Source organism: Haematobia irritans, chromosome 4, assembly GCF_050003625.1.
Source record: "Haematobia irritans isolate KBUSLIRL chromosome 4, ASM5000362v1, whole genome shotgun sequence".
Taxonomy (NCBI): domain Eukaryota; kingdom Metazoa; phylum Arthropoda; class Insecta; order Diptera; family Muscidae; genus Haematobia; species Haematobia irritans.
The window spans coordinates 135,144,042-135,169,743 of NC_134400.1; the positions used below are offsets into that span (position 1 = coordinate 135,144,042).

The 25,702-nt window shown below is 34.9% G+C and overlaps 1 protein-coding gene across 1 annotated transcript in view; it reads right to left on the bottom strand.

Annotated features, from left to right (window-relative positions):
* Positions 1-2,428: 2,428 nt before the first annotated feature.
* Positions 2,429-25,702, bottom strand: part of Mrtf (Myocardin-related transcription factor) — a 358,893-nt gene continuing 335,619 nt past the window's right edge. Inside the window, exons 4-5 of the mRNA XM_075304799.1 lie at positions 25,039-25,104; positions 2,429-8,533 (exon numbers count right to left, since the gene is read on the bottom strand). Of these exons, the coding sequence (XP_075160914.1) occupies positions 3,117-8,533; positions 25,039-25,104 (5,483 nt within the window). The 3' untranslated portion in view covers positions 2,429-3,116. The remainder of the gene's footprint in view (positions 8,534-25,038; positions 25,105-25,702) is intronic.

Consider the following 25,702-nt stretch of genomic DNA (forward strand, 5'->3'; position numbering starts at 1 on the left):
AAAAAAAGAAATAGCATTAGCTACAAAGGCTATCAGCTAAAAGTATTACTGAAATAATTTTTGTATGTTGTAAGTATTAACCCAAGGGGGAAAAGTGGCCGGCCGGACAGAGTCCAAAGTGGGCTAACGTGGGAGAGTAGGCGGCCTTCGACCGGGGTTTAAGACTTTCTTATATGATCAGAGTCGAAAGTGGGCTAACGCAGACCCAAGGGGGGAAAGTAGCTGGTCTTCGGCCGGGGTTTAAGACTTTCTCTTATGGACAGAGTCCAAAGTGGGCTAACGCAGGCCCAAGGGGGGAAATGTAGCCGGCCGGACAGAGTCCAAAGTGGGCTAACGTGGACCCAAGGGGGAAGAGTAGCCGGCCTTTGGCCGGGGTTTAATACTTTCTCCTATGGACAGAGTCCAAAGTGGGCTAACGCTGACCCAAGGGGGGAAAGTAGCCGGCCTTCGGCCGGTGTTTAAGACTTTCTCCTATGGTCAGAGTCCAAAGTGGGCTAACGCAAACACAAGGGGAGAAAATATTTCAGTAATAATACATTTTTTTTCTACTCAGAATCAAAACTCCATAACTTTGCTAAAAGTGAACTTATAAAGACATGTTGTACATCAATCGAAAGGCCAGTAAAAAATGTTGGGTATAATCGAAGACTTTTTGAGATATAACGAAAATAACAAAAAACAAGTATATACAGCAGTAAGTTCGGCCGGGCCGAATCTTAAATACCCACCACCATGAACCAATTATTAGGGTTTCCTTTGAAATTTCAGGAGGGCTTGAGGACTTGAGGACACTTCCCGATGATAAATTTAAAGATTTCACCTATGAGGACTATATCAGATTCTGGATTTAGTTCTAAATTTCAGGCAAATTGGATAAAAACTACGAATTCTATAAGCCCAAAAAGAAAAATCGGGAGATCGGTTTATATGGGGACTATACCAAAACATGGACCGCTACTCACCATTTTTGGCACACCTCTTTATGGTTCTAAAATACCTCTAGAATTTGAAATTGAGGCAAATTGGATAAAAACTACGGATTCTATAAGCCCAAGAAGTAAAGTCGGGAGATCGGTCTATATGGGGGCTATACCAAAACATGCACTGACACTCACCATTTTTGGCACACCTCTTCAAGGTTCCAAAATACCTCTAGATTTTCAATTTCGCGCAAATTGGATGAAAACTACGGTTTCTATAAGCGAAAGACCCCAAATCGGGAGGTCGGTTTATATGGGGGCTATACCAAAACATGGACCGACACTCACCGTTTTTGGCACACCTCTTCAAGGTCCCAAAATATCTCTAGATTTTCAATTTCGCGCAAATTGGATGAAAACTACGGTTTCTATAAGCGAAAGACCCCAAATCGGGAGGTCGGTTTATATGGGGGCTATACCAAAACATGGCCCGATATAGCCCATCTTCGAACTTGATCTGCGCGCAGACAAAAGACGATTCTGTGCCAAATTTCAGGACGATAGCTCCATTATTGAATGCTGTAGCGTGATTACAACAGACAGCCAGACAGACAGACAGACGGACATGCTTATATCGTCTTAGAATTTCTCCCTGATCAAGAATATATATACTTTATATAGTCGGAAATCGATATTTCGATGCGTTACAAACGGAATGACAAACTTATTATACCCCGTCACCATTCTATGGTGGTGGGTATAAAAATAGGGTAAAAATGTTCTTTTTTTATTTATATCTCCCAAACTAAATTAAATATTAAAAATATATATTTTTGCGTATAAAAGTGCATTGAATAGGCTTTCATATGATACCAAGTAGATTGGACAAAAAACAAAAGAGATATCAAGTTTTTATTGACCCTTTGGAGGGCTATATCTCAAGACCCGGGTACTTCCCCCGGGTATGGGTCACTTTGTTGGAATCAGCTCACCGAATGACACAACATATATTAATTTTAAGCAATTCGGTGAGGGGCCCATAAACTGCAGTTGAACCAAATTTTTTTCCATTTCCATTGGTAATATGAATGTAATGAAAATTTGTCTAATTTCCACAAAATTTCCACAAATTTCCTCGTGAATATTGAATTCTCATAATAAAAGTTTACCATTTTCTCTACTTTCCTCAAAGCTTTTAGATTTAGGATCCTTCACAATCTTATGAATTGGCAATACCCTTAGAAGTAGTGCAATGATCTTTCACAGAAAACAAAATGCCCTTAGTATCGATAAAAAAGAGCTGACTTTATCTGTAGATTTTTTTTCTACAAATAATTGCTATTCTATTGATCACCCGAAGAAGTTAGAAATTATTTACAATTTTTTTTAATCCTGAAACCCAAAACATACGATTTTAAATGTCTCAAATGTTAAATTGATCATTCATTGGTATTTGAAATTTCATTTAGAGGGTATTTCTTTAATTAATAAAAAAAAAGAATAAAAATAAAAAAAAAAAATAAAATATATTAAAGAGAAAAAACAAAAAATTAAATATAATGTAATAATACAGAAACAAGTAAAGGAAAAAATAAAAAAAAAACTTAATTATAAAACAAAACTTAAAGTTACAAAAAATACCATGTTTAATGAATAAATTAGTAACTTAAATAATAATAATAATGGGAAATTAATACAATACAAAACAAAATACTTAACGAAAAATATCCTTATAGGATACAAATCTGAAATCCGGGTCCATAGCCTTGTGGGCATTTGGGGTTTTTTAATACACACATATAGACAGTGTGATTTCATTGTAAAATTTAAGGCGGTATTCTTGGAAATAATGACCAATAGATATACATGGATATATTTCTCTCCAGCATTTCCTTTTATGGTTAAGCAGTTTAGATTCATATAAATCTCTCTCTAGCATGACCTTACCAAACTATGGATAACATTTTTATTGTTAATGATATTCCTATTTAGCAAAATATTTCCCTTTTTGCTTTAGTATACCTCGAAGACCAGATTTGCATATGAGTAGGAATCTATGCAATTGGTAAATGTCCTTCATATCCCCGGGAAGTTTGACAGTAGGTACAAATAGGGTCCATACAATTACTTGAATTTATGGTGGCTTATTTGTTTGTTTCTTTGTTCTTTGTCTTCACATTTCCTTTTTCCGCTAATCTAAACTGCAAAATCACCTTCACCCCATGACATTTTATAATCATCAATGTTGAATAAATCAAAGATGTCCGCTGACGTAGAACCCACATTATCATTGGCAGTAGTTGGAGCATCACCATTTGTTGATGAACCCATATCGCCACCGCCACCACCACCACCCAGGTCATTTGCATTGGTGCTACTAATCCCATGCATATTGCTATTGTGGAACATTGTATTTATTTGCCCCGAACATTGGGGTTGATAGTTCAAATTGCCATTGGATAGTGATGATAATGATGATGTTGTTGAAGATGTGGCTTGCAGGCCACAAGTTATCGATGAATTATTTCCTAAACCATTCAATTGGTTTGGCCCCGATGTCGTTGAGACTTGTGGTGGTGATGACCGTGGAGGTGTTGCATTACCATTCATACCGAATGGATGCGGTGGGGTATTAATATTGGAATCTGGTGAGAGGGCGGAGAAATTAAAACCACTTAAAGGACTATCGAAATCATCACAATCCATGGGTGTGGCTTCTGTTGTATTGTCAAGATGATGATGATGATGATGGTGGAGGAGATTTGTATTATTGTTGTCACCATGATGATTAAGTTGCTGCTGGTAATCTTGACCATGATGCTGTTGTTGTTGTTGCATTTGTGGATTTAGGTGGCTCTGATGATGATGCTGTTGTGTTAAATGCCTCACAAAACTATCTGTATCAAAATCATCCAGAAGAGCATTGGTTAAAGCGTCCGAATTACAACTTCTTGGATTACCATCCAAATGAAGATTATTATGATTTTGCATTATATCTTCTAGGGAGGACTGTAGACTGGGCGAATTCATCTCACGTCCAAGGCCATTTAAAATATTTAATTTCTCATTGGAATGCTGCTGTTGGTGAGGGTGATGTTGACGCTCATGGTCCACGGCATGATTCAGTTGTTGCAATGGATTGTGATGGCTCTGTCGGTTATGAGAATTGAATATTGTATTATGACCCTTCTCATTGCTACCATTGGTATGGGCCACACTACTAGACATAGCCGATGAAGTATTAAAGTTTGTATTGGTATCTTCTCCTATGTCCATTTCTAATTGTTGTGACATCAATTCCAACAATTCAAATTCATCAAAATGATTCAATTTTGCTTCCTCCTGGCTGGTGGTGGAGCCGGAGTGCATATTACTAGAATTGGAGCGTTGACTTTCCAAACACGTTTTGCTGAGCATATCATGGTGGGTGGGAGATTGATTGTGTTGAGTGGTATGATTTTGTGAATGTTGCTGTTGCTGATGATGGTGGTGGTGATGACTATCCAAAAAGATATCTAATGTCTTGGCTACACTTTCCGCATCAATATGACAATCGGGTTGTATGGGTGAGGTCATATCGATGTTCTCAATAAAATGGTTATTATTATTACCGACAACCATTGTATTGGAGGAGGAACATTGATTATTCTGATCGCCATTTCCAATTATTCCAGGGGATTTGGAATAGAAATTAAAAATGGAATTTTTTGAATTGCCATCCGTGGTGGTGGCGTTGGTGGCATTTTGATTATTGCCATTATTGCTGTGATCACTGACCATTTGAGAATCTCCACAATCCATGGCCATTGTCTTGTTAAGGTCTTGTTGCTGTTTTTGTTGCTCGGACTCCATTTGCTTATCATTCACTATCATGGGCTCTTCCATTTGTGGCTTAAATTCCTTCATAGTATCACCAATATTTTCTAGTTTGATATTGGCCTTGTTATCCTCTAGCGATGAGGCCTTGGAAAACATTAATGCTCCATTCATTAAGGCATTTGTTCCACCCGGTGTTAGAGGCGTGGTTACAGGTGTTATGGGTTCCCCCACATTACTTTCCCCCTGTTTGAATAGAATGTCCAAAACATCGGCTAGTTTTTCCGATTTTATGGTAGCCTTTAAAGGCTTTTGATCCCCCTGAAGCTGTTGGTTGTTCACCAAAGGACTAAGAATTATTTGATTTGCAACATTATTGGGCTCCTCTTTAATTTTCATAGCAGGATCAAGTAAGCTATTCCCTTGTTCCTGTTGTTTGGTTTTCAAATGTTTTGTGGCTTCTTCATACTGAGGCGGAGGCGGTGGTGGTGGAGGAGGTGGCTGCAGATTTTGTGGCTTGATATCTAATTGTATTATATGCTGCTGCTGCTGCTGTTGACTACCACATATAGCCGTAGGCGTAGTAGTTTGGGATGGCTGAGAGGATGGTTGAATGGTTACTGGGTTGGCATGTTGATGCATTTGAAGCTGTTGGCGTGTTGACATCTTTTGTAATTGTGGCTTGCTTGCCATCGCTTTGGCTGCATGAAGTTGTGGTTGGCCTACCACCTGTTGTTGCCCAGCACCCACCGCAGGGCTTGTAGCATTTAGCATTGTTGGGCCCACCGCTTGCGTCAAGCCTGTATTGATGGGAAATACTATGCTGGGCAATGAATTTGTGCGCTGATGGCCATTAATCAATTTTTTGGTAGCTGGAGATGCATTGGCCAAACTTATATTGCCTATGGTGTGGGCCGTCATATGTTGATCATTAAGACCCACCAGAAATATGGTTTGATTTCCTTCGTTCCATACTAAACCCAAATTGTTATGGGTTTTTGTCAATGGCAATTGGTTGGCAACTATTGTGGTCGTGGCATTTGAACCACTAGGTGCCGTAGGACCTTTGATAATATTGCTATGGTTCTTGGTGGCAACCATCATCTTGCAATTGGCTAATTTATCCTCCATTTTTGGCAGGCCAGTAGTGGTGGCCGTAATGGTCGTTGGGCCAGTTGGAATGAGTACAGTTTGTGTCTTTTGTGTTAGCAGCCGTAATTGAGCTTGAGCCTGTGCCTGGGCCAAAGCCTGTGCCTGAGCTTGGACCTGAGCTAATGCTTTTGCTTGGGCCTGGACCTGTGCTTGAGCTTGAGCCTGTGCTTGAGCTGCTGCTGCTGCGGCAGCAGCTTGTTTCTGTTTTTGAATTTTGGCTTCCAGTTGTTGTTTCACAACCATCTTCTGTGTCATTACGGGTTGAATTGTGGATGTTGTGGTAGTTACCGCCGGCGACGAGGAGGATATATTTGGCTTTTTATTAGCCGCCATTGGGCCGCTGGCTGCCACTGCCGTTGATTTGGTAGATGGTGGGGCTATGGGTGATGTCTTCACTGTTAACTTGGCTGGCACCAATGTTTCCTTTATACTATGAGGCTGTATAACAGCAAGAGTTTGGGGAGCTGTAGCTGGTGGTTTCGTGGTGGTGGTAGTTATCAATGTTATTTGTTGTGTGGGTAAAGCATTGACAACTTGCGCTGTGACTGTCTGCTGCTGCTGCTGGAAACTTGATGTTGGGTTAAGTAACTTCTGTTGTATCATATGGTGATGTGGTGGTTGCTGCTGCTGTTGTTGCTGTTTTTGACGGATTTCCAGCAGTTCTTGCTGGGAGCGTTGCAATTGCCTTTGGAGTTCATCGATTTTCCTTTGTTGTTCTCTCAACAATTCCTCATTGGTTAAGATGATTGTTGCTGTCTGAGGCTGAGGCTGCATAACTGTTTGTAAAGGCACTGGTCGTGGTGATTCCACTTGTTGCACAACATCCATTTGCTCTTGATCAAGATGTTGTTGTCTTTCTGGCGACATGGCCAAGGGGGGCCTGGGAGAATTGTTTTCGGACTGGTCCATGGCATCGCCAGCAGCGGAGGAGCCAGCTGCTGTGGAACTATCACTTGTTGCCATTGGTGTAACCGTTGATTCCAAAGGCTCAAGGGGCAAGTAAGGCTTTAGACGTTCAATCAATTGCGGTTTTGGACCTGAAACAGGAAGATTGCGTTTCTTCAAATGTATTTTCAAATCGCATACTTTCATTTTTTCCAATTTCGTAATATCCGTTATAGTGGACGATGTAGAAGATTCAGCGTAACTTGTCGCAGGACTGGGTGGAATCGAAGAGCCCACTGATGGTGCAGGTGATGGCATTGGTGGTGGCTGAGGAGCAGCCACAATGGATATAGTGCTTGCCATACTACTGGGTACACTAACAAGATTTGAACCCACCCCGACGTCCGACGATCCTATCTGCATAGGTGTAGGAGTATTATTTTTATTTGTCACTGTAACCGACATAGTTGACGAAGTGTTTGTTGCCGATGAAGAGATCGTATTACTTGTCAAATTAGTGGATGTCTTATTTGCCGACATCACTGTAGTGGTTACTGGTGTACTACTGTTGCCACTACCGGCGCTTGATGTTGCCGGTATTATTGCTTGATTTTTATTTAAAGTTTCCAAGAATTTAAGCAGACAATTTTGTTGCTCTAACATTAGTTGATATGAGGTTTCCTCAGTACTGCTGGTACTGCTGGTTGTCTCCGAAGTTAGCTTGTGGGCCGCACTGGGTGGACCCTTGTATTCATGGAATTTAATGGTTCTTGCCTTAGATACGGGTTTGGATTTTGATTTCTTGCGATTCTTATCTTTTCCCGGGGCATCCGATTTGGCGATTTGTAAAGCAGGTGACTGCACCAGTGGCCTTGGGGTTAAACTCAAAGGTGGTGAAGCTATTGATGATAATGGGCTGAGGGTTGAGGTGGTAGAACCCAAGGAAGCTGGCGAAGACATCATGGGTATGTAGTGATTGTTGGTCGTATTAGTGCCAGCACTGCCAGTGACAGATTGGCATAGCTCCTCGAACAAATTGGATGTTTCCTGTTTGACAGTAATACCACCAGAATTGTTATTATTGGGTAGAGGCGGAGGTGGTGGGGGTGGTATATAATTGACCTTATTCGAATTGACTTTACTCTGCATCAATGGGGCCGAAGTAACTGTTATTTGGCCACCACTTGTTGGTATGGTCAAGGCCACAGTAACAATACCAGCTGAAGCTGCAGCATTCTGTAAAACATCCACGTGACCTGCCGCAGATGCAGATACACCTGTATCAGCGGTGGATGTCGAAATACTCGTTGCCCCTTCGGCACCCTCCACACGGGGTGGCGTTTGCCGTGTATCACTTTCTGATGACTGCTGTGAATCATCATCGTAGGTAATGTAGCTGTTGGGATGTTGTGGTCTTGTGAGCAAACCCTCACTGGTGGCCTTAAAGGTAACCAAACCCTCCTTCACGATTTTCTCAATAGGTTTCTCCGTGTGCAGAATATTCTTCTTGATCAACTCCAAGGGACCAGGTCGATGTTGTATTTGGGAGTTTAATTGATCGGCCAAGCGGGCCTTCTTAAGCATACGCTGTTTCTCAGCCAAACTGGGATCAATGTGACATTCATCCTCTTCGAGAATATGGCGTCGTTCCAAGTCCTCACGATTAGGTCTTTGTTGGATTTTTGCTTTCAATAAGTCACTGGTTTTGGCACGCTCCAATTGTTTGCATTGCTCATGAATGGCGGGCGATGTTTTCAGAGCTAAAAGAAGGGAAATAGAGAGAAAAAAAAACGAATGAAAATAAATGCAAATGAAGCCACAAAATAAAACGAATGTATTTTGTATGTGGGTAAAAGAAAATTATTCAAATATCATTTCTTCAAAAGAAAAAGCAAATCATTCACGATTTGTTTGCTTTTAAGCAAATGCCTAAAAGTATGCTCCATAACACATAAAATACTAAAACAAACAGCCTTAAAGTATGCTACACGATATACAACATAGATCAACTTGCCCGTATTTGGCAAGCGGAATCGGAAAGTTGGAGGTGGCTCCAACAGAACAACAAAAAACAATAAGTCCATGGACTAAAAACACACAAGTTTTTTTTTAAGCCATAAATTCGTAAATTTTATGTTTTCACTTGGATTGTTTTACAAATATTCAAATTTATCATGGCCGATGTAAACAAAAACATTTTCTATATCTGTTTTTTTTTCTCACTATGTAAAACATTGAAAAGTTTTTAATACGTTTTTGTTTTTTGCCGCAGTGATGGATGATGGGTGAAAATTGAAAAAACATTGGGTGGATTTGATGTATCTTAGTCGATGACACAACCACTTTTATCGAAGAGTAATCGGATAGATATTCTGCTTCGAAATATTCCTAGAAATGGCGAACTATTTTCAAAAAAAAAATTGTAATACATTTCGTTAGAAGTTTTGGATTGAAAAAGATTGATAAAATGAAATGGAATTCAATATAAATGTATTTTATAGGAGTAGAATATCTGATTTTAAATTTTTTTGAAATGCATGTTTTCATTCGAAAGAAAAAATCATACTTTTCCCATACAAAGAAAAAAATTAGAACGAAATTTATTTCAATTGAAAATGCAGTTGAATTTGAAATCAATTAAGAATGTAATTGACATCGTAAATTGCTTCAATTACGGAACTGATTATATTGATCACCGACACCAATTAAAGAATTAATTGATTTAATTAAAAATGTAATTGATTGTCATTGATTTCGATTAAAAAACTTAATTGAATAACTTATTAATCATTAAGATGGATTTTAGATTTTGCAAAATATTCCCCTCCAACTAAGAGGTATTTCAATTTTCTATAAAAATTGTATGGAAATAAAATTTTGACAAATAATTCTATAGAAATAAAATGTTGACAAATAATTCTATAGAAATAAGTTTTGGAAAATTTTTCTATAGAAATAAAATGTTGACAAAATTTTCTATAGAAATAAAATGTTGACAAAATTTCCTATAGAAATAAAATTTTGACAAAATTTTCTATAGAAATAAAATTTTGACAAAATTTTCTGTAGAAATGAAATTTTGACAAAATTTTCTATAGAAATAAAATTTTGACAAAATCTGTTGCATCTATTTAGATTGTAATTGATTTCGATTAAAAACTTAATAATTTATTAATCATTAAATTGGATTTTAGATTTTACAAAATATTCCCCTCCAACTAAGAGGTACTTCAATTTTCTATAGAAATAAAATTTAAATAAAATTTTCTATAGAAATAAAATTTTGACAAATATTTCTATAGAAATAAAATTTTTAAAATTATTTCTATAGAAATAAAATTTCGAACAAATTTTCTATAGATATAAAATTTTGAAAAAATTTTCTATACAAATAAAATGTTTCTATAGGAATGTTGACAAAATTTTCTATACAAATAAAATTTGGACAAATATTTTTATAGAAATAAAATTTTGAAATTTATTTCTATAGAATTAAAATATTGACAATATTTTCTATAGAAATACAATTTTGACAAAATTTTTTATAGAAATAAAATTTTGACAAAATTTGCTATAGAAATAAAATTTATTTACAATTGTCTACAACTTCAATATTTTAAAAAATTTTAATTTTAGTGTTTCGTCATACATCAAAGTCCATTGTGAGTAAGTACTCCCGTTTTTGTAGATGTAGTAACTTTCCCTTGTTGGAGAAAAAACATTGCAATTTCGGTAAAACACTTAAAATTCGACACACTTACAGAACAAGGGATAAAAATTTTAAATAATGAGAGATAAACTCCTAACATGAGTTAGTCATACGTGGTAGAGAGCCAGAATTGAAATATGGGGGTCGCTTATATGGGGGCTATATATAACTATAGACCGATATGGACCTAGTTAGGCATGGTTGTTAACGGCCATATACTAGCACAATGTACCAAATTTCAACCGACTCGGATGAAATTTGCTCCTCCAAAATGCTCCAAAGCCAAATCTCGGGATCGGTTTATATGGGGGCTATATATGATTATGGACTGATATTGACCACTTTTGGCATGGCTGTTAAATATCATATACTAACACCACGTACCAAATTTCAACCGAATCAGATGAATTTTGCTCTTCCAAGGGGCTCCGGAGGTCAAATCTGGGGATCGGTTTATATGGGGGCTATATATAACTATGGACCTATTTCGACCAATTTTTGCATGGGTGTTTGAGGCCATATATTAACACCAAGTACCAAATTTCAACTGAATCAGATGAATTTTGGTCTTCCAAGAGGCTCCGGAGGTCAAATCTGGTGATCGGTTTATATGGGGCTATATATAATTATGGACCGATTTCGACCAATTTTTGCATGGGTGTTTGAGGCCATATATTAACACCATGTACGAAATTTCAGCCGGATCGGATGAAATTTGCTTCTCTTAGAGGCTCCGCAAGCCAAATCGGGGGATCGGTTTATATGGGGGCTATATATAATTATGGACCGATGTGGACCAATTTTTGCATGGTTGTTAGATATCATATGCTGACACCATGTGCCAAATTTCAGCTGGATCGAATGAAATTTGCTTCTCTTAGAGTCCCCGCAAGCCAAATTTGGGGGTCCGTTTATATGGGGGCTATATGTAAAAGTGGACCGATATGGCCCATTTGCAATACGGGACGGGCATGCTAAGATCGACTCAGAATTTCACCACGACCCAGAATATATATACTTTATGGGGTCTTAGAGCAATATTTCGATGTGTTACAAACGGAATGACAAAGTTAATATACCCCCATCCTATGGTGGAGAGTATAAAAATTGTCATGCTAACTACGAAAATTTAACAAAAACTTGAAAATATATTTTTTTAATTTGGTAAATTGTTGGTAAAATTGTCTTCAAATTTTGGTAGTTTTTTTGGCACGAGTGCCAACCGTGCCCCTGAGTCGATCCATTCGTCTGTCAACACATTTTTTGTAATCAAATTCTAAGTCGCAGTTTTGCTACGTCGCTATTTTCAATGTGGTATCACAATGGACTGAATAGTCTAAGTGAGCCTGATACATCGGGCTGCCACCTAACCTAACCTACGTCGCTATTTGGGGTCAGAATAGAACACTAATTATTTTTTTTGGAAAAAATTGGTTGAGCATACATATCTCCCATATATATATCTCACCCGATTTGTACTTATATGGCTCCAGAAGCCAGAGTTTTACTCTGATTTGCTTTAAATTGCGCACAAGGAATACAACCGATAGTGTCGTAAAGTGTGCCAAATGTGGTTGCAATCGGTTAAGATTTAGATACAGGTGTTTGAAATCAGTTCAGATTTAGATACAGCCCTCTTATATATTATATATGACTCAAATTTTCATATACCTCTAATGCATAGCTTTCAAAGGCCAGCACAAGCCTATTCGAAGTAACCGATGTCAAGCAATGCACAGCCATCACAATCAAAAGGAATCGTTGTGCAGTTCTTTTCAATATTTTGGTTTTGTTGTAATCGTCACTACACGAGTAAAACATAACCTTTTTAGTGAAGATAGAATATTTTGCTTTAGCAAAGACGAAACTTCGTATGCGACACGAATTAACTATCAATCAGCGTTGCCACAATGAATTTTTATTTTGGACCAACATTTTTCCAAGATTGGCTCAAAATCCATACCAGCGGACCATTTTTCGAAATTTCCAAAATTCTACGTCGATAGAAAATTTTGTCAAATTTTTAATTCTATAGAAAATTTTGTCAAAATTTTATTTCTATAGAAAAATTTTGTCAAAATTTTATTTCTATAGAAAATTTTGTCAAAATTTTATTTCTATAGAAAATTTTTTCAAAATTTTATTTCTAAGAAAATTTTGTCAAAAATTGTCACAGTTTTATTTCTATAGAAAATTTAGCCAATATTTTATTTCTATAGAAAATGTTGTCAAAATTTTATTTCTACAGAAAATTGTGTTAAAATTTTATTTCTATAGAAAATTTTGTGAAAATCTTATTTCTATAGAAAATTTTGTGAAAATCTTATTTCTATAGAAAATTTTGTGAAAATTTTATTTCGGTAGAAAATTTTGTGAAAATTTTATTTGTATAGAATATTTTGTCACAATTTTATTTCTATAGAAAATTTCTCAAACTTTTATTTCTATACAAAGATATCGCGAAATTTTATTTCTATATAAAATGTTTACAAAATTTTCGCATAATTTTGTATCTATACAAAATTCTTTTAAAGTTTATTTCTGTACAAAATTTTGGTAAAATTTTATTTCTATTTATTTATATAGAACATTTTGTCAACATTTTATTTCTATATAAAATCTGATCAAAATTTTATTTCTATAGAAAATTTTGAAAAAATTACCGATTTGACGAAAATTGACCAAATTCAACCAAATTCCAATTGGTCCAACCATCGGACGATATTTAAATATTAATAATTTTTTTGGACCAATTTTAGTCCGATCGGACAAACGTGGCAACCCTGCTATCAACCGAAAAATAAACACAATCGTCGATCAGTTGATTGGCAGAAGTCAGTGAATGCAGGCTGTGAGCGGGTCTGTGCTTTTTATTATATGTTAAGTGCCAACAACAAACAAAATAGGAATGGAGAGTGTGTGTGTACCGTACTCTTATAGTTGAGAGAACGAAATAACTTCATATACACAGCAATGGAAATTATAAAAGAAATGTAATTGGAATTTCGATTACATTCGAATACTTTAGAACATTGTTTGGTGCTTGCTTTATTGGGTTCTATTTGTTCTGTTTCACAATTGCAAGATTTATATTTTACTCGTTTGAGAAATGGACAATGAAGTTACTATTCGAATTGTGTGGCGTGTGCTTGTGTATTCGTTGCAGAGGTTTGATATCTATCGGCCGATAAATCATTAACTTTTGTGAAGTTTCCTAGAATTTTGTGAAGTTTCCTAAGTTGGCCTAAGTTCAAAGATATACGACTTTAACCGAGGGAGGCAAATTTCCAAAATGTGTGTCATAAATTTAATAAAAAAAAATTTTTTTTGAAGGAAAGATTATAAACTTTATCATAATTAAAATTTCATTATTTTAAAGAAATTTATCTTTAGTAATTTGTAAATTGCGCATCCTAAAATTTAGGTTGCGTAATCTTTAATATTACGTAAATATTTTTTCCAGTGTATAGAAAATGTAGATCAACAAAATGGCACAGGGTATATTATAGTCGGCCCCACCCGATTTTAGACTTTCCTTATCTCTTCCACACAGAAAACATTTTTGTTCAAATTCAAAAAACGCAAAAAAAAACTCTTCTTTCTATCTATATCACTATCCATGCCCTTTAATATCATGCTTTATTCACTGTGCCAAAAATTTGAGACGAATTTCCATGTAGATGAGTTTAATTTCCTTTTTTGACACTGATGATGACAAGCGTGTTCCCAACCAATCTCGCACCACAAATTATCATCGTGACAAAAGGGGAATTTTGGCTTTATTCAATTTTTTTTTGGTGGCAGACCTACTGCCACTGTTATTATAATAATTTTTTTTCTTCTTTTTTTCATCTTAACCACGTTTTCGCATAACTTGAAAGCATTTCCATCATATTGACTTAATATTTTACATAACTTACTATGACAAAAAGAAGTGGGTTTATATTGTGGACCAAAATGTGTAAATAGGGTATTTCATGATAAATCCGGTAGCACAAACAATAAAATTTTTCTACAAAAGGAAAATTGTTGGAAAATAAATATGTTAGGGATAAACAATTGCAGCAACCCTGGAACGATGTAAATTTGTAATGATTATTTATTGTTGAAAATTAACCTAAATAGTTTGTGAAAAAGTAGTTGATGTTAGATTGCTCGAAGTTGCGAGGGTTGCTTTTTATACTAAAAAAAAGCAACCCTCGGAGGAAAAATTTTGATTAATTTTAGAAAATTTTAACTAAACTGTATTACAAACGCAGATGTCACGGGGATTTCAGAAAAATAAGTTAAAAAATTGTTGAAAAATTCAAGAAAATTTATTTGACATAATTATTTTGTTTTCACTTGACAAAGAAAATTTCGGCGTTTTAAGGAAAAAATTGGAGTTCAAAATGTTTAGTACCTTTTTTAGTACTATAGTACCATACGAAGTTCATGATTTTTTCCCGCTTTATTGGGTTCATTTACTAACCTACACAAGTCAAGAAAACATAATAATTTCATGTACTAAAATATAAATAAATTAGCTTTAGTGCCATATAGGGTTCAAATTTTTAAGTGTATATTTCGGGATTAGAGAACAAACACAAATATTTACCATCGAAAATATTCCCCATTAAGATCTATAAACTTCTGCATGCGTTTAATTTATTTTTCGAAGCACTTTTGCCACTCTGATTGAGGTATCCCAAAAACATTAATTATGAACCGAATCAACCGTTTCTTCAGGTGTGGATAATCGTTGACTTCTCATTTCATTTTTTACATACGGCAATAAAAAGAAGTCATTCGGGGCCAAGTCTGGACCATACGGCGGATGATCCATCAAATCTATGTCTTGAGTGCTCAAAAATGGCGTTGTTTGAGAGCTCCCACTGTAGTAGTGAAGAGTGATCGGTTATCGGCAGTTGGTTTTCCTGATTTCTTGGAAGACACCCGGCAAATAAATGGTAGTGTACCGCCCAGAATTTAACAACCTATGTTATACCAATGCACATTGGGCCAAATGACCGAAATCTCACGCATAAAATCAATTTTTGAACTTGTGAAAAGTAAATATTTGGTGCTACGAAAAAGTTGACAACACATTACCAAAAACAAATCCAAAATGGTAAAACAATATGGCAACCCGTTTGGTAGTTTCAGGCCGACGAAGTGGCAACTCTTTGTTATTGATTTTTTTCTTGAATTCATAGTTTAGCAAGGTGCTTTAAAGATTTTGCTGGTAAAAAAAAGTTGTTAAAGATATAAACTTAATTTAAAATGTAAAATTTAAGTCAAGGTATGTACTTTTAGTAAAAATTAACAGCGATTGTAAATATTGTTTGGTTATTTATGAAAAATGTGTGGCAAAAAGCATATTTCTTCTTTGCTTAATTTAATGTATGTCCCATGTTGTATGGAGTAGAACTTACTATATTGGAACGTATTGGTAGAGTTTTATACCGCGTTAGAAAGGTTAAGATGTTGTCTTTCTTGCAAACATAAATTTGTCTGCTTATAAGTGCTAATGAAGGTACCCCATTATAATTATTGTTTTACAATAAAAACGCAGAAATTATTAAATATTGGATAGAAAACAACTCCCAGTGCTGTAATAATAATGTAAAAACATTAAAAAGAGAGAAGTCTACCATGACAACTTGAAGAAAAAAGTAAAATAATTGTGCAAGGAAATAGAATGAAGTAGCGTTACTTTGTTTAATAGAAACATCTGGACAAAACAATGGTAACGAATGAGCAATTTGGGTAAATCTGCAATATCTACCATATCATTAATAATAGGTATATAAAATAAAATGTCGTCCTGGGTGTCTTACTGTAACTGATTCGTCGATACAGGTCCCGTTACAAAATTTGCTAAATCATAAATCTAATAGTTAAATATAGACTTATGGCCTGTTCCTGTATATCGAACGAAAGCTTCCCTTCTTATTCCAAACGAAAGAAAATTTTTTTTTTCAATTTCAAAAGGCAAGTCACTTCATAATTTTTTGTCGAGCAATAAACGAAGAAATACAATAAAATTTGACTGAATTCTCAACCTAAAAATTTTAAAATACTCATTTTTGATAATCAATGTATTCTCATACAAATGAAACGAAATAAATATAATAAAAATATAAAAAACCCAAATTCATTCGAATTCGTGTGACTGCCTTTCTTTCGAATGGGTTTTCGTTCGATATACAGGAACAGGGCATTACATATAGCAGAGTGTCAAGGTAGTGACACCTACAGAAGTAATATGATCACTTCAAACGTGTTTCAACAACAAAATTTTTGGAAATGCAAAAATGTTTTTTTTTTTTTTTACAAACACATACAGGGTTGGCAAAATCTGGACATTTTGTAATATTTTCTACATAGTGTTGCAGAAATAATGGTTTGTAAATTTTTTAGCTAAAATGAGAGAGTAAGAGATTGAATTGAACTAAAATTGCTGAGTAACAACATCAGTTCTAATGTAGAATTTCAGTTTCCAATGTTACTACATATTGATATATTTAATTTGGTGTATGATAGTTCAAAGTGGTTGAGATACATTCCCCATTAGAAAGTGGGCGTGGCAGTGGACGGATCGGTCCGAAATGTTGATCATACTTTATTCTCATCCCCAGTGATACATGTACAAAATTTCAGAGCTCTAGGCGCTTCCTTTAGGTTGAAATACACCCTTCATTTGAAAGTGGGCGTGGCAATGGGCGGATCGGTCCAAATTTTTTATCATACTTTTTTCTCATCCCCAGTGGTACATGTACAAAATTTCAGAAGTCTAGGCGCTTCCTTTGGGTTGAAATGAGCCTTCATTTGAATGTGGGCGTGACAGTGGGCGGATCGGTCCAAAATTTTTATCATACTTTATTCTCATCCCCAGTGGTATGTGTACAAAATTTCAGAGCTCTGGGTGCTTCCGTTGATTTAATGCGTCAAAAACATGTCATTTGGCCCACTGTGCAATGGTACAATTGCGACATGTACAGTTTTTCCGAAAAAAACAGCCGATTATTTCTTTGCAACTTTTGTAAGATTGAGCTCATCTGGAAACACTCATAAAGTTCATTCATGATGAACCATGATTCATGACTTGTCACGACATCACAGGTGGGTTTCGAAGAACCGCTATCGCATTTTTGGAGCAATTCTTTCGACCAATCGACAAGAGCTTTGTGAGCGTTTAACAAATTGTGTTCGATCCAACGGTTGCCACTCGCGCCAACAATAATCCATCACAATTTTAGGAAAATTTTACCAAAAATCTACCAAATTTAAAAAATGAAGTTTTTTATAAATTTTCGTCAACATTTTATTTCTATAGAAAATTTTCTTAAAATTTTATTTCTATATAAATTTTTCTCAAAATTTTATTTCTATAGAAAATTTTGTCAAAATTTTATTTCTAACAGAAAATTTGGCAAAATTTTATTTTTATAGAAAATTTTGTCAAAACTTTATTTTTATAGAAAATTTGGCAAAATTGTATTTTTATAGAAAATTTTGTCAAAGTTTTATTTCCATAGAAAATTTTGTCGAAATTTTATTTCTATAGCAAATGTTGTCAAAATTTTATTTTTTATCAAAATTGTATTTTGTGAAAATTTAATTTCTACAGAAAATTTTGTAAAAATTTTCTTTTTATAGAAAATTTTGTCAAAATTTTATTTATGTTGAAAAGTTTGTAAATGTTGAAATTTTTGTAGAAAAATTTTTCAACATTTTCATTCTACGGGAAATTTTGTCAAAATTTTCATTCTACTGAAATTTTTTTTTCAAAATTTTCATTCTATAGAAAATTTTTTCAAAATTTTCATTCCGTAGAAAATTTTGTCAAAATTTTATTTATATTGAAAATTTTGTCAAAACTTTATTTATATTGAAAATTTTGTCCAAATTTTATTTCTATAGAAAATTTTGTCAACATTTTCATTCTATAGAAAATTGTGTCAACAGTTTTTTCTATAGCAAATTTTGTCAAAATTTAATTTCTACAGAAAATTTTGTCAAAATTTTGTTTTTATAGATATATTATATTGTATCATTATATTTTATTAATATATATTATATTCCATTAAAAATTTGAAAATCTATAAAAATATCAAGAATTCTAACAATCTTCCAAACAGTAAAAAAAAACTTCCATTTTTGGTAGAATTCTACCAACTGTGGCAACCGTGGATCCAAGAAGAACAAATATTAATACACTATTCAATGTATGCTGATCCCACTAATGCCTAAGGTCTCAATCTCAGATATTAAGATCTTACAATATTAGTTGGAACACTGAATTTATGATTTCCGGAACAACTGATTTTGGACGACCTTCACAAAATTCTTCTTGGAACTAGGACCTCGGTTGAATACCTCGAACTATACCATCGAAAGAGATGAATCTTTTACGTTGCTGTAAACAACACAAATAGCGATCGTATGTCAAAACGCTCTGAGGTTTAGGATTTACAATAGAGCTGTCAGTTGGCCGATTGCAACACTCGTATTGAAAAACGTCGTATAAACCCAAGAACTAGTTTAGAACCAAATTTCCTAAATTATATTTTTTTAATCCTTTTTCGCAGAAGAAATTTTTGCATAAACGATGACTTCATTCCTTTAATTAGTAAAAACTATTTTCCTTAAATATCATAACATTTTAGATGACCACCATGGTGCAATGGTTAGCATACCCGCCTTGCATACCCAGGGGTAGTGGGTTCAAACCCAATTTCAAGCAAACACCAAAAAGTTTTCCAGCGGTGGATTATTACACCTCAGTAATGCTGATGACATTTCTGAGTGTTTCAAAGGCTTCTCTAAGTGGTTTCACTGCAATGTGGACTCGGCTATAAAAAGGAGCTTAACATAGAATTGGTCAGCACTCAGTGATAAGAGGGAAGTTCACCACTGTGGTATCACAATAGACTGAATAATCTAAGTAAGCCTGAAATATCGGGCTGTCACTATGCCTAACCTAACCTACCCTAATCCTTTGAAAAAATGTTTGAAAAATTATTGAATTTTAGTATTTTTCAAACGTTTGTGTTTATTGGGAATCGTTAGATATGTGCTAAGGTGATTAACGGGTATAGAACACGGTTGCTACAGTTGGTAGAATTCTACTATAAATTGTAGATTTTTTACTGTTTGGTAGTGTTTGCAAAATATTCCTCTCCAACAAAGAGGTACTTCAATTTTTACAGAAATAAAATGTTGGCAACATTTTCTATAGAAATAAAATTTTGGCAAAATTTTCTATAGAAATAAAATTTTGGCAAAATTTGCTACAGAAATAAAATTTTGGCAAAATTTTCTATAAAAATAAAATGTTGGCAACATTTTCTATAGAAATAAAATTTTGCCAAAATTTTCTATAGAAATAAAATTTCGGCAAAATTTGCTACAGAAATAAAATTTTGGCAAAATTTTCTACAGAAATACAATTTTGGCAAAATTATCTATAGAAATAAAATGTTGGCAACATTTTCTATAGAAATAAAATTTTGGCAAAATTTTCTATAGAAATAAAATTTTGGCAAAATTTTCTACAAAAAAAAAATTTTTTATTGTTGTTTTGATCTCAGCTTAAAGCCATGCATTGACTAAACTACAAGTGTAGCTTAAGAGGAAATGTATGCTTGTCAAATTTATTTGGGCAAAGCCCTATAGACTGCAAGATGGTTGGATGTACAGCTGTTTCGGAATTACCACATTCCTCATCAGCATCCTCTACTTGCAGCAAAACTATCAACCAATTATCATAATAAATTCGGGTAATTCACTCAACCCAAAGTGAAATACACTTGAACCTTCCGAAAAAGGGTTTAATAGTCGGCTACTGCCTAAACAAATTTGCAAGCATATCTCTTTTCCTTTGCCAAACTCAAGTCATCGATTTGTATTTAGTTGGCTGGGTTTGTTTTTGAGCGTATTTTTGGCAAAATTTTCTATAGAAATAAAATGTTGGCAAAATTTTCTTTAGAAATAAAATGTTGGGAAAATTTTCTATAAAAATAAAATGTTGGGAAAATTTTCCATAAAAATAAAATGTTGGCCACATTTTCTATAGAAATAAAATTTTGGCAAAATTTTCTATAGAAATAAAATGTTGGCAACATTTTCTATAGAAATAAAATTTTGGCAAAATTTGCTACAGAAATAAAATTTTGGCATAATTTTCTATAGAAATGACCATCATGTCCTTTTATTGAAAGAAAAATATTTTTATCGAAGACCTTAACTCACTTTTGATGATGACCATGTTTTTTTTGAACTAAAAACATTGTTTTGTTTACTATTCCAAATTTTGAAAATGTTGAGAACTTGAAAATTCGCATTTTCCAAAAGTCCAAAAATTCAATTTTTCAAAAATGTCAGAAATCAACTTTTCAAAATCTTGAGAAAGTCGAAAAATTTGGCATTTGTATATAGTAGGGAATTTTTCAAAAATGTCAAAAATCGACTTTTCAAAATCTTGAGAAAGTCGAAATTTTTGATTTTTATATAAAAATATAATTAACTATGTCTTACATACTAACATTTAAAAGGCATGTGGAAACCCCCATTTTTAGTCGAGTACAAAATGTATGCATTGCCTTTGTCTGTAGCTAAGTCTTTAAAAATTTTCTTCAACGTTCCCTTTTTGCCGCCAAAAGAAAAACCCCGTAACAAAAAAAGGAAAAGCCAACTAACCAACCTTGAAATGTTTTCCTTTCTTCTTTACCTTCTACGGGAATTTCTCCAATATCCAATTGGAGATGATATTGAATAATGCATGAAGAACATATCTAGGGCATCCCCTGCTCATCCATGTCTCATCGTCTAAGCTGCAAAACATGTACGTATTTTGAGCTTAAGGTTAGCGGGGGGATGATGTTTATCGCATTATTTGCTGAATTGAGAAATGGAGTTGGTAAACTAAACATGGAAAAACCATGAATGCAGGAACAACCCTTCGCAATGGAAGAATGTAATGGTTTGTCTAGATTAGTGTGATATACACTACAAAGACTGTCGTGGTGACATTTACCAATGATGTGTCATACAATAATGAAGGAAATTTAATTAAATTTGAAAAGTTTATGCTTTCATTTAACCATCAAATCAATCATCAATGTTATTGCAGAAAGCGGTTTAAAGTAAAGCAAACATGTCGATACTAGATCCCAATCGTATGAGTTTAACACAAACTCTTACTCAGCCAAGTGAACATCCCATGTTTGACCAGACCAGGAAACATCCCAGCAAAAAATATTGGCATTTGACCCACAAACACTGCTTTGTAAGCACATGGTGAGATTTTTATCCGTCAAGTTTCTTCCACATCCTATGAAGTTCTTCTTTTTAGCCGGTTTAAGCAACAAACTAAAATTTCGACATTGAAATGTCACAAAAATTAGAAGATCTACAAAACAAGTGAAAAAAAGTAAGGAAAGTCTAAAGTCGGGCGGGGCCGACTATAAAGGGTGATACGGTCAAAATTTGGTCAAGGGAAAACGCGTGTAAATCGGTGAAATCGTTTATTTAAAAAATCAAATTAAATTTCTGTTTCAAGTTCAGTTAGTATAAAATTCAGGAAAAATATTCAGTTAGGCTTTCGCTTTTCCAAATCCGAATTGCCGGGCCTCACGCTTGACACCTGCCATCAGATTTTGTACAGCCACCTTGTCCACCTTCTTCGCCGCAGAAAGCCAGTTTGCCTTGAACTGCTGCTCGTCCTTAGCAGTTTTTTTTTGGTCTTCTTTAGGTTCCGCTTGACAATAGCCCAGTATTTCTCAATTGGGCGGAGCTCTGGCGTGTTGGGAGGGTTGTTGTCCTTGGGAACCACCTGCACGTTGTTGGCGGCGTACCACTCCATGGCCTTTTTACCGTAATGGCAAGATGCCAAATCCGGCCAAAACAGTATGGAACAACCGGGTTTCTTCAGGAAAGGCAGCAGACGTTTATTCAAACACTCTTTCACGTAAATTTCTTGGTTGACAGTCCCGGAAGCTACGATAATGCTGCTTTTCAAGCCACAGGTACAGATGGCTTGCCAAACCAGATATTTCTTTGCGAACTTTGACAGTTTTATGTGCTTGACTTCGTCAGCATCGTCGTGTACAGCCTCCGGGATGGCGCTTTGGCCGTCGTATTTTGTTTATCATCGCGATTTGGAGTCACTACCTTCTTATAAGTCGATAGTCCGGCTCGTTTTTTGGCTCGATGCACGGTTGTAGACGATACATCCAGCTTATTTGCGGCATCTCGGAGAGAAAGGTTAGGTTTCGCTTGAAACTACCGGCAAATCTCTTTGTCGTCTCAGCGGCTTCCGGTTTTCGATTTTCCCCCGATCCAGACTTCCTGGCTGTCGACAAACGTTTGGCAACTTTTAGCGATTTTGCCAGCTTTGCCTGCGAGTAGCTCGGATTTTCTCGATGCACGAGCAAAATTTTGATACGCTGCTCTTCTTGCTTGGACGGCATTTTGACAACTGAAGAGTGAATTCCAAAATCAAAATAGGAGCAACATTCTACACACACACCTTCAAAATGAGGGGTGTTCAGGTTTTTTTAAATGCAAAATTGAAAGAAATACGTCAAGTTTATATTTACCAAATTTTGACCGTATCACCCTTTATTATACCCTGCACCACTTTGTAGATCTAAATTTTCGATACCATATCACATCCGTCAAATGTGTTGGAGGGCTACATATAAAAGGTCCCAAATACATTTAAATATCACTCGATCTGGACAAAATTTGATAGACTTCTACAAAATCTATAGACTCAACATTTAAGTCGGCTAATGCACTAGGGTGGAACACAATGTTAGTAAAAAAATATGGGAAACCTTTAAATTTGAAGCAATTTTAAGGAAACTTCGCTAAAGTTTATTTATGATTTATCGCTCGATATATATGTATTAGAAGTTTAGGAAAATTAGAGTCATTTTTACAACTTTTCGACTAAGCAGTGGCGATTTTACAAGGAAAATGTTGGTATTTTGCTCATTTTTGTCGAAATCAGAAAAACATATATATGGGAGCTATATCTAAACCTGGACCGATTTCAACCAAATTTGGCACGCATAGCTACCATGCTAATAATACCATGCTAATTCTACTCCCTGTGCAAAATGTCAACTAAATCGGAGCAAAAGATTGGCCTCTGTGGTCATATGAGTGTAAATCGGGCGAAAGCTATATATGGGAGCTTTATCTAAATCTGAACCGATTTCAACCAAATTTGGCACGCATAGCTACAATGCTAATTCTACTCCCTGTGCAAAATTTCAACTAAATCGGAGCAAAAAAAATTGGCCTCTGTGGTCATATGAGTGTAAACCGGGCGAACGATATATATGGGAGCTATATCTAAATCTGAACCGATTTCAATAAAATTTGGCACACTTGAATATACTACTAATTGTACTTCTAGTGAAAAATTTCAACCAAATTGGGGTAAAACTCTGACTGCTGGGAACGTATTAATCCTTATCGGGCGAAAGATACATATGTGAGCTATATCTAAATCTTAACCGATTTCAATAAAATTTGGCACACTTGACTATAGTACTAATTGTTCTTCTTGTGCAAAATTTTAAGCAAATTAGGGCAAAACTCTGGCTTCTGGGGCCATATAAGTCCATATCGGGCGAAATATATATATATATATATGTGAGCTATATCTAAATCTGAACCGATATCTTCCAAAATCAATAGGGTTCTATTCTGAGCCAAAACACATACTTGTGTCAAATTTGAAGTCTATTGGACTTCAACTGCGACCTAGACTTTGATTACAACAAAGTGTTCATGGACAGACGGACTATATCGAATCAGGAGCCCACCCTGAGCATTTTTGCCAAAGACACCATGTGTCTATCTCGTCTCCTTCTGGGAGTTGCAAACATATGCACTAACTTATAATACCCTGTTCCACAGTGTGACACAGGGTATAGAAAAAAACAAATGAGTAAAGTAGAAAGTCAGGCAGAGCAAACCTTCTCTCTTCTTTATGCCACTACAACACAAATACACTAGGGAGCGAAACCATTGAAGTTTTTGGAGGATTTTTATCCAATTTAAATCCGTCTTTACCAACCAAAAATTGGTACCTGGCACCAATTATGTTGAAAACAATCACGTAAATAGGAGTAAAACTTTGACCTTTGTGGTCATATGTGTATAAATCGCGTATAAGATATATAGATGTAAGCTATGTCTGATTCTGAATCGATTTGCAAAATTCCACGTAGATCGGAGTAAAATATTGGTCTCTTTCGTCCAATGTGTATCACAATCGGGCGAATGATATGTATGAGAGTTATATTTAACTCTGAACCGATTTCAATAATGTCGAAGAGATAATGTTAAAAACAACAATATTTCTTTTGTTGCGAATATCAGAAGGCAAAACAAAACACAGCAGTTACGAAGATAACAAATACAAGTGAAACAAAATATTTACATATGTAAATAGTGACAGATTGGTGTCAGATCTAGGGTTAAATGAATTTATATTCGACCATACTTCCTTTTTGTACAACATACAATTATAGCACATAAACCAATAATACTTACGTGGTATAATGCCCTGTTCGACAAGTTGTGAGTGAGGCCTCCTCACCATCAGTTTCACTTTAAGTGCTGTAAGAAAAAGACCAAGAAAAAAATTATAAGGGATGGAACAATAGAATATATATTTTTTTAATAATAGACTTTTTGTAAACTATTTTCTACAAAAAAATTAAATTTAAACTACTAATACCCTAATAGTAAAATTACGCTCCAAAATCGTGAACCAAAGGTAACAAAATGAAACCGAAGCATTCACGAAAAATCAAAATGGAATGTTGACGGTTTCGTCCTCGGATGTTCACGATTTTATAAACGGCGTTCATTTTTCATTGACCTTGAAAAGTCTTGAAATAATCGTTATACAGAAAAAAATTGAACTTAACGCGGGTATAAAGTTCAATGACCTTACACTTAAGTTCATTTTTAACTAAAACAAATGAAAATTTTCGTACGATCCCCAAAAATAGTAAGAATGAACTACTGTATGGTTAAAAGAGGTCATGATTTGGCGCAAATGAGTTTCTTCTTTACTTTTAGTTAATTTTTTCTTCAATGAGAGGGAGTAATTTCGAGAACAACAGTTAAAAAGTACAACATGATACTAAATTTTCCTGATTTTAACAACACTTCGTGGAAATCTCAAAACATGGAGTACAAAATAGCTCAA